Source organism: Moschus berezovskii, chromosome 20, assembly GCF_049115385.1.
Source record: "Moschus berezovskii isolate FMDL1 chromosome 20, NW_MosBer_1.0, whole genome shotgun sequence".
Taxonomy (NCBI): Eukaryota; Metazoa; Chordata; class Mammalia; order Artiodactyla; family Moschidae; genus Moschus; species Moschus berezovskii.
Window position 1 is genome coordinate 24,624,948 of NC_142479.1, and position 10,570 is coordinate 24,635,517.

Here is a 10,570-nt window from a genome sequence, read left to right on the forward strand (position 1 = left end):
GTGTCCTTTTTTTATTCTTGCTGCAATTTTAGTGAAGTCTGTAGAGAGAAAGGAGGTAAAGAAAAATCCCACATGTGTTGAACTTTCTAATTTTTCCAGAAATTGCCTTTTCTTTCTAAAATAAAATAAGTGCATTAATACTATGTTTTCATACCTTAAGTTTTCTAGGCTTGATTCTCTTTTGTTTTCCATCCTGCCTAAATTTTTATTTTGAAAGTTTTCAAGGTTTTACTTGTACAGTGAACACTTTTAGGTATTCCTTGTCTACAGGTGAACTAATTGTCAGACTTTATTTTTTAATAAAAATACTGTTTATTTTCAGTAAATGTGAATCTCTGGCAGTGTTGTAGTGTCTGATAGTCTATTTTGTGCCTATACAGTAGCTTATTCAGTCTGTCTGTTTGCTTTTGTTGTTGTTTTAGTCACTCTGTCGTGTCTGACTCTTTTGGCTATCATAGACTGTGACCCGCCAAGTTTCTCTGTCCATGAGATTTCCCAGGCAAGAATACTGGAATGGATTGCCATTTCCTTATCCAGGGGATCTCCCTAACCCAGGGATTGAACCTGCGTCTCTTGCTTTGGTGGGCGGATTCTTTACCACTGAGCCACCAGGGAAGCCCTGTTTACTTTTACAAATGCTTTAAAAAGTTTATGTGTATGTCTTCTCATGTTATAAATGAATAGATTCATTAGTCATCAGTCATCATTGCTTTTTTTAACATATTATCAAGCATTCCTTAAAATATCTGTAACCAACAGTGTATAGATTATCATTTTGTATCACAATGATTGGTTTTTCTTGTCTCCTCGTCTGGACTACGAGCATCCTAATTTGTTAGTAAAGCCATTAATGAAAAGAGGCATACTGAAGAAATAGGTATTCCAGTAGCTGAAGTAATTTCTTCTCCATAACTAATTTATAAAATTATCTTTGTTTTTTTTTTCTCTTTTGCATTCTAAAAAGGGGGGAAAATCAGTAAATTGAGGATATTAAAATTATGAATTCATGTTTTTAATGAATTAAGCATCTAGTAGTTATACTTTTCTATAGCTGCTTATTCGAGTATTAGTTCTTATTGTTTTTTCATTGCCCTACAGGTTGTAGAATTTGTGAACTTGCCCTCCCTACCACAGATTTTCTTGAATGATAATCTATGTGCCAGGCACTCTTCAGTCTTTATCTTGCTGGCCCTTTCTGCCTTACTTGAGTGTGTAGACCAGCCCCTTCTTCTTGTCCTTTGGAAACTGTGCTTTTGTTTTTCCTAAGTATTCCTTGTCAGTCTTGTTTGAATATGTTTTTCTTTCTCAGCAGGTACTGTAAGCATTGCTTTCTTCCAGTTTTATCTCTATCTCATTTGTGCTCTTTATTCATGACTTTAATTGCCAGCTACATGCTCATGACTTTCATCAAACCTTTCCTAAACTTTACACTCATAACTGTAAAAACTCAGTGGGTCTCCTGAAGGTTGCTCATTTTCAATATGTCCTTATCATTTCAGTTCAGTTCAGTCACTCAGTCATGTCTGACTCTTTGCGACCCCATGGACTGCAGCACGCCAGGCCACCCTGTCCATCACCAACTCCCGGAGTCCACCCAAACTCATGTCCATTGAGTCGGTGATGCCATCCAACCATGTCATCCTCTGTCGTCCCCTTCTTCTCCTGCCCTCAATCTTTCCCAGCATCAGGGTCTTTTCCAATGAGTCAGTTCTTCGCATCAGGTGGCCAAAGTATTGGAGTTTCAGCTTCAACTTCAGTCCTTCCAATGAATACCCAGGACTGATGTCCTTTAGGATGGACTGGTTGGATCTCCTTGCAGTCCAAGGGACTCTCAAGAGTCTTCTCCAACACCACAGTTCAAAAGCATCAATTCTTTGGCGCTCAGCTTTCTTTATAGTCCAACTCTCACATCCATACATGACTAATCATTTATTATTTATCATTTTCCTTCCTCACTTTTTTTTCTTACATTCCCTTTCTACATGCTAAGACCATCCGTCAAAGTTTCTCAGGGTAGAATCCTGAATGTTATTCTACATTGCTTCTACTTTTCAGTTACGTTTCAAATTCTGATGACTTTTCCTTCTAAATGGTTCCTGAGTAGCTCCTCCTTTTTCTTCTCATAGTAGCAGTCCACCTTTTGCTTCCACATTTTGCTCACCACAGAACTGGTAAACTGCCTGAATTTTATCTCTGTTCTGTTTCCTGTCTGTCTGGAGTTCATACCTGTATTGTGTCTGACTGAATCCCTTCCCTATTGTGTCAGAACAGAATTTCTATGACTTGGTCAATGACTGCCTTAGGTTTATCTTTTACTACTCCCAGCCTTGTTCATTTTGTCCTGGTAACTCTATACATCATGCTCTGTATACTTTGAAACAAACTATTATCTCTGCCTGGAATGCCCTTGTCCATTTCGCTTGGGTTAGTCTTTAAATTTCCATCCAGCCTTCCATCCAGAAGTCTTATCTTTCTTCTCTAGCATGGGCTAAAGGTACCATTTGTGGTACTTTCACTAACTGCATAGTACTAAAGAGTATTTTTCTCTCCTTGTAGATAGAGATTGTTCTATTCAGTGAAAGGCTTCATTGCCTAAAAGTAATGGCTCAGTAATTTTTTTGTTAGTGGATGGCTAAAAATTATAGTTTATTAGCATCATCTATTTATAGGTTACTTTCTTGTTGAGGATGATACAGTTTAAGCTAAACTTGGGAGCATGGATAAATATGTGCTCAAAGAGTACAAATAATATAATTTTTATTCCAGAGGAAATGAGTACATTGCTGCTAAAAAGGTATGAATGCCAGAGCCAAATGCCATTCAGCTTACCTGCTAATTGTTACCTCTTCTTTACCCCTGCCTAGAATTTGTATGCATAATTTAATGTCCTGCCATTTGAAGACAGTGGGTCAAGAATTTTCATATTTATTTTTAAGATTAAATTTGAAAATATTAGAATTATGAAAAATATCTTTGGATTTATTTTACTTATCTGGGAAGAGAAGTAATATTTGCTAGTTTTTGTTAGGAACTGGGTTAAAAAAAAAGTAAAGATTTTGAGAGACATCTTTTCTCCCCAGATTTCTTACCATCTTCGTTTCTGAATTGCAGTTACAGATGTAGAGCTGAAACGACTGAAAGATGCCTTCAAGAGGACTTGTGGACTCTCATATTACATGGGCCAGCACTGCTTCATCAGGGAAGTGCTTGGGGATGGAGTGCCTCCAAAAGTTGCCGAGGTAATCTTCATGCTCTAAGTTTTCCTTTGAGGTAGTTATCCACCAGTCTGAATTCTGGAGGGTTCTCCTGGTCTTGACCGATTTAATCTTCCCTTTCTTTTTCTTATTGAGTAGGTAAATAGGTCTTGTTTTAGATGTCAATATGGCTGTGTTCTTAGAGGCCAAATGGGAGAACTGCAGGAGTGCAGCTCTGCTTCTGTGTACTTCTGATCTTTAAGAGCTGCAGATCATAATCATGGGACCATTTATATAACTGGCTTCTTATTCTTATGAACTTTGTCACTCTGACATGTCCTTTTTATGTTGGGAGTGTTTTTATAAACTTTGAGTTTTAAAACTTTCCATATACATAACATCCATATAGTAAAACCTAATTAAATTAATTCTGTAAAATTAAGTGTTGTATATGAAATACTAGCTTATTGGAACTTGTAAAGTCTTATTTAGATTCTGTGAAAAATTTTTAGGTAGAGATACAGTGAGCTGCTGCTGCTGCTGCTAAGTCACTTCAGTCGTGTCCGACTCTGTGTGACCCCGTAGACTAAGTTGGTATAAATATCCCCTTTCTAACATTAAATTCACTGACTAATACAGTGAATAAAGTATATATACAGTTAGGTATATATATAGTTATGTAATATGTCATTTGAAAGGTGAAATGAGAATACAATGAATAAAAAGTGAAAATTGTAATAAAAATTTTAAGCTTACTGTATTTCATAAACCTTAATTCACTATTCCTAATTAGTGACAGTTGCAGTTTCTAACCTGTGCTATGTGCTTTTGAGTTTATGGTTTATAATATAGAAAGTACACTTATTGCTTTTTTATGTATGTTTTGCTTTTTTTCTTGGTGGGGATATATGTTGTATTAATTTTATCATGTATTGTGTAGAATTATTATGTACTTTCTTGCTGTCTTTATTTTAGATTTATGACAATTAATTTTTTCCTAATACTATTTATTGGGACCTTTCTTTCAGTATGAATTCATCCTCCTGTTTTGTCTTAAATGCTAATATAATATAAAAATTTAGAATTTAGAAATTTTCATTTTAGGCTATAACTAGCAATTTAACGAGTTAATATAAGTTGCCAATTAGAGGAAGGGATTTAAACTGAATCCATAATAATTAAAACAACATTCTTCCAAATTCAAATATATACTAACTTAAGCCTTTCTTTTTCTTCAGCTTCTTCCTTAAAGTCAAAATTGTCAGACTTTAAATTTGTGGTGCCGAGAAAACTTAGGTTAGAATATCTGATTTATTTCTTTGGATCATGTATAAAGATTTACATGTGTCCATCTGCATACCTCTAAATAGATGTCCATTCAGGTCCTTGTCCAGTTTTTAATTGGGTTGTTTGTCTTTTTAATACTTGAGTTGTAAGAGTTCTTTATGTATTCTAGATCCCAGTCCCTTATAAGATACATGGTTTGCAAAAATATTCACCTGTTCCATAATTCACTCTCTTGATGGGCTTACCCAGTCTTCCTTTCATCCCTTGATTTGTCTGGGAAACTAAGGTCACAAAGATTTACTCTTCTCTTTCCCTGTAAGAATTTTAGCTTTTACTTTTAGGTCTCATCTGTTTTGTGCTAATTTTTGTGTATGGTGCGACGAGTCCAACTTCGTTCTTTTGGAAATAGCTTTTTAGTTGTCCTGTTGCCAAGTCCAAGCTCCTATTGCTCATTGCATGACAGGTCAGTAAATCAAGAGATGTGTTGTTGGTGCAAGAAATAACGACTTTTTTGAAAAGCCAGCAGATCAGGAAGATGGTCAACTAGTGTCCCAGAGAACTGTCTTATACCTGAATTAGAAGTTAGGCTTTTATACTGAAAGGGGAGAGAGGGTGTGGCAGGTTGTTGCAAACTTTTTGGTACCTTTGTTCTTACAGCTGTCCAGGCAGGTCTGATCACAATGTTCCTAGACCTCCTATGAGATAACTATTATTCTCCATTCTACAACTTTTTATCTCTATATGAGTGACCCTTGAGAATGGGCTCTCCTGTATGTTTCAGGCTATAGCAGCATTCTTTTACAAATGGTTCAGAGCCTGCATGATTAAGCAGAGGCAGCAAAGCACAAGGGTTAGAGATAAAGGAATGGATTCAGTATGGAGTCAAGTTTCTTCTCGATAGTTACAGTCGTAGCATGGTTTGTTGGAAAGATTATTCTTTCCCACTGAATTTTCTTATCACTGTTGTTGAAAATCAATTGACCATAAGCATACAGTTTTATTTCTGAATTCTCAATTCTATTCCATTGATTTCTGTCTGTCCTTGCATCAATATTGTATTATCTCGATTACGCTAGCTTTGTAGCAAGTTTTTAAATCAGAAAGTGTCATCTCCTCAGCTTTATTCTTTTTCAAGTTGTGTCTGTTCTGGGTCCCTTGCATTTACATATGAATTTTAGTATCAGCTCTTCAATTTCTGCAAAAGAGGCAGCTGAGATTTTGATAAGGGTTGCATTGACTCAGAGTACTGCCATTTTAACAATATGTTAAATCTTCTGATTCATGAAATTAGAATGCCTTTCCATTGAGTTAGATTTTTAATTTCTTTCAGTGATGTTTTATAGTTTTCAGTGTGCAAGTCAAATGTCCATCAATAGAACAAAATGTGGTGTATCTGTAGAAAGGAATATTGTTAATAAAAAAGGAGTGAAGTTTCCTGTTACATTCATGGATAAACCTTTAAAACATTCAAAGTCAAAGAAGCCAAACAAAGACCACATAATTTCTTGTTCCATTTGCGTGAAATTGCCAGGATAGCCAACTCTATAGAAACAGGAAATAGATTAATGGCCCTTTTGTTAAAATTTTAGCCGATTTTTTTTCTTACTTGCTTGCATAGTAGTTGCCTCTTCCCCCTGTTGTTTTGGAGGAATCTGTCCTTGAAATGTCAAATACAGGTTTCCCTGTTATCTCAGCTCTCTTACATGCTCAAGAAACGTAAGATGATAGTTAAACAGTTTTTTCTTGTTTTTTGGTTAGGAGTGACACTCTCTCAGGCTTTCTGCAGCTAAGGTGAAAATGGAACTCCCTGGAGTGTCATTTATATGTGAATATTTTGTAAATTTCATTTTACCCAAAACTATTTCAAGAGTCTCTGTCCTTTGGACTATGTGTTAAAAATTATCACTGGGAGAGTCGGACACGACTGAGCGACTGAACTGAACTGAGAATAACTAAAGTAATTGTTTGACAAGAACGATCTTAATTTTAAATTGTAAAATATACAGTGATAGTTTCAAATTTCAATTTCTTTGCAGCTTACACATTTTTGTGTGTAAATTCTACCACAGTATTAAGCACAAAAAGAATTTTATAAATGCTTTTAGTGATGATGGTGGTGAGCTTCATTTATCCTATTATTTACTGACCTAGGCTTATTTTAAGTGAGGAGTACTTTAGCATGTGACTATTGATTAGTACATATAACATAGTGTAAGTTTTAAAGTACTGTAAGGAATTAAGTACTTTGATCTCTGGTGTTTTCTTATGGAACGGGTGTCTGTATAGTGTCTCATACAGTAATCTCAAAGAACGATTGACCCCGATTACGCTCAGTTCTGGAACAGTTTCAGCATTTATATAAAAGGAGCCTTTTGCTTATTTCAGGCATCTCTCCAAGGCAGGCAGGTTAATAGATTTCATCAACTTTTGTGTGTATTTGGGAAAAGGAATGAATTTGTGAGTATGTTTCATCCTTGCAGAGTACATAGTTATTTGCTAAAGAGGAAATAGTACATTTGAAGTAGAATGGAAGTATAAATCTGGGCAGATAGTTTTGAAATTTGAATTTAGATAATAGTGGGTAGGCAGACTCATAGAATGGAAGATCTGTATTCTCTTTTTTTTTTTATTTTTTATTGGAGGCTAATTATTTTACAATATTATATTGGTTGGTTTTGCCATACATTGACATGAATCCGCCCCGGGTGTACATGAGTTCCCCCTCCTGAACCCCCCTCCCACCTCCCTGTATTCTCTAGTTGCAGGGAAATCAAAGGAAATGAGGGGATTTCTAAACAAAGTGATTAGTTGCAAAGCTAAGGAAATAATCACTCCACTGTGTATAGTCATTGTGAGATCTTTCTTAAAATCCTTTGGAGAGTTTGGGCCTTAAATCTAGGTGAAGAGGGTCACCTACTCCTGGTGAGATTGTGAAAATAATGATTTGAGGCAATAGTCGTGTTTTAACACCAATATCAGATCCCAGCGATCAAACCCGGGTCTCCCACATTGCAGGCAGACGCTTTACTGTCTGAGCCACCAGGGAAGCCCCCCTATATAAGAAAAGCCACAGAACCCCTATAAGCTGCCAATTGTGGATGGAGAATATTCCCTAGTTAATCAGAGCTTTTCTTTATAGTAGTAGTAATAACATAATATCAAGAGCAAGGAAAAGTAGTTTTGGAATCTTTGTGCAGAAGGATGCTGAAACCATACTCCTCTTTGAACATTAAATCTTTTCCAAATTAGAGGAAAATGCACATTTTAAGCAAAAGCAATCACAGACCCTGGAGTGTTTTTAGCATAGTGATCAACATGTGCAAACAAGCAACTGATTAGTAGTATATTTTTCCATTAGTATTGGTAAATTTATGCTGAAGTATTCATATTGCATTTAGATGTCCCTTGGGACTCGAGATAACGCATTTACTAGACAGTCTAGGTTTAGGGGGACTACCCATAGAATACTGATTTGTGATTTCTTTTTTGTTAGTTTTGATATTTGTTGATCAGTATTGTTGATTATATTCCTTTATGTTGGATTTACTAGCATCATGGGTAACAACTTTCTTGACAACTCTAGTCATTGACTGTTATCTCTTGATGCTGTTGATCATTGACTATTACTATTGATCATTGACTATACTAAAGTAATATATCAACATATCAACCAGAGAAAAGCAACTAATGTTTTCATTTGTTACATTAAATCCTAATCTTGACCGTATGGCTAACAGGAGAAAACTAAACAGGTTACTGATTTAAAATCTTTCCTTGGAACTAGAATCTGTAAAATATCCACTGGTCTTTATCTTAACTGCATCACTTAAAAAAATTATTTATTTGGTTGTGTTGGTTGTGGCATGTGGAATCTTCAGTCTTTGTTGTGGCACACAGACTCTTAGTTGTGACATGTGGGATCTAGTTCCTCTCCCAGGGATTGAACTTGGTCACTCTGCATTGGGAGGTGGAGTCTTAGCCATTGGACCACCAAGGAAGTCCAACTGAATCACTTTTGTTCATAGTGTAATATTCATGCTAGTTATTAAATTTTATTTTATTTTTTAAAAATATTTCTCTTTGTATGACTGGTCAAAAAAGATTCCAAAGGCTCTGTTAGATGAAGATAGTGAGAGAATATATCACTCTCTTCTTGTAAAATTATATATAGACTTTTTAAAAAAGTACATTATTGTCTTGATGGTTCTTAACTGCCAAGTTTTATCCTAGAGCAATTTTTTCTTTTGTCTGTAGATACCACTTACTGAACCATGGGGTGCACATTTAGTTGGCCGTTCTATAGTTCGGATGGATTTCTGGTTTCACATCAGACGGTGCTTAAAAGCTCGTTGATTACACTTTCCATGGACTTGATGTAGCTTGCATTCAGTTCTTTTATCTTCTTCAGTGTTTCCACTTCTGTTTCTCCTGAGATGTTATTTCTGACAGCCCATTATCTTAGCCTGTTTCTGTTGAAACTGCTGATTTTGCATTCTGTACTGGCCAAAGCTGCCATCTCTTCTTACTTGGCTTGGTGCAATCATCTTGGTTTTCCTCTTCTTGGCTTCCTTGAGTTTGTTCTTGTCCCTTTTCTCTGCCTGGAGGAGCTGGTGGAGTCCCTGTGACTGGCTGGTCATGGTGACAGCTTCAAGTCAGGCAGCTTCTGTGACTCTAGGAAGTGATGGATCTAGTCATCCTTAAAAAAAATCACTGCACAGCTCACACTGTTGTGTCAACAGTGAGTTCTAAGCATAACTGCCTGTTACAAATGGCCTGACAGAGTGGGCTATCCTAGAGCAGTTTTTCAACAGTTTCATAAACTGTTGAAAAACAAAGTTTATAGTAGAAGAGCTGGCATGTCATTAAGCATAATGGGACTAGGGAACTCCTTGTATAAAACATTGCGTGTCAAATACATCACATAAATTATGAATGTTCTAAGTGGTATGCCAGATGTCAAAGAAGTTACTCACTTACATTGGTACTAAAAATTACTCTTGTCGAAAATAACTTATGCATAATCACTTATTTTGAATCCTGGGTATATTAAGTGAGCTACTGACATGACTAATGAAGTAAATAATGAAAATAATTGGTATCTTTTTCAAGTCAGTCTTGATAAGACGCTTCTATCCAATAGCATATTCCTTAATTGGTATTATAAAATAAGGTTGATTTAATGGATAGTTGAGAGTGTTAAAAAACCTCTGCCTAAATTTAGGTGATAAAATTCAGCCCATTTTGTCTATAGAACCTGCAAATTTTTTATAAAATGAATTCTACATGGTGGGAAAAATAACAACCCAAGTTTTCTAAACTTGGGTGAATGTAGAAGGAAAGCATATTCATTGTTATCCTTTTCCCCCTTTCTGCTTGCCCATGGAATAAATATAGCTGTATTTTATTGAGTGTCTACATAATAAATGTCTGTTTGTATCAGAAATGGAATGGGTTTATGTTTACCTTGTATATGGTAGTTATTATCTTTAAGACTATCATCTTTGAGTAGTATGAGTTATTATATTCTGTATATTAAAATGTAAGGAGAAGGATTATAAAATACAGTTGAACTTTCTGTATTTCCGTATCTTTGTCATTAAGTGGTAAATATGAGTATCCTTTCTTCATAGACTTCTAAATGTAATTTCTTGATGCTTTATGAGTAGCTGCCTGAAAATATGAAGAGAAAAGAATTTATGTTCAGAGTCATTTATGCTTATAGCTTTAAGGTATACTTTTTCATCCCTGGGTCTCTCTTGAGAGACCAGAGGTGAGAATCTTGAGGTGTTGTCCCAAATACTCTATTATAAAAAACGATGGACATAATTGTTAACTGTGTAATGGTTAACTTTTTCATACTATATATGTGTTGTGATTTTGAGTACAAATACATACAATACATATGTTGTAGTTTCAAAAATACATAAAAAATTATAGTCATCAAAAATTGTGATTTTTAGGGTTAACTTTGCAATTAAGGAACATTTCACTCAATTTTGAGACTTTAAAGGGTGTATTCTCAGGAAATAAATGGCCTGAAGAAATAACCGTATATCCTTCTATATTCGCACAAACTAATACAGGATAGC

General features: G+C 35.4%; 1 protein-coding gene and 1 pseudogene across 2 annotated transcripts in view; one reads left to right on the forward strand and one right to left on the reverse strand.

Annotated features, from left to right (window-relative positions):
* USP32 (ubiquitin specific peptidase 32) overlaps nt 1-10,570 on the forward strand; it is a 204,690-nt gene that overhangs the window by 53,653 nt on the left and 140,467 nt on the right. For both annotated transcript variants that reach the window (XM_088828648.1, XM_055400253.2), the window contains exon 2: nt 3,112-3,239. In XM_088828648.1, the coding sequence (XP_088684774.1) occupies nt 3,112-3,239 (128 nt within the window). The remainder of the gene's footprint in view (nt 1-3,111; nt 3,240-10,570) is intronic.
* On the reverse strand, nt 8,766-9,118 carry LOC129539558 (V-type proton ATPase subunit G 3 pseudogene; annotated as a pseudogene).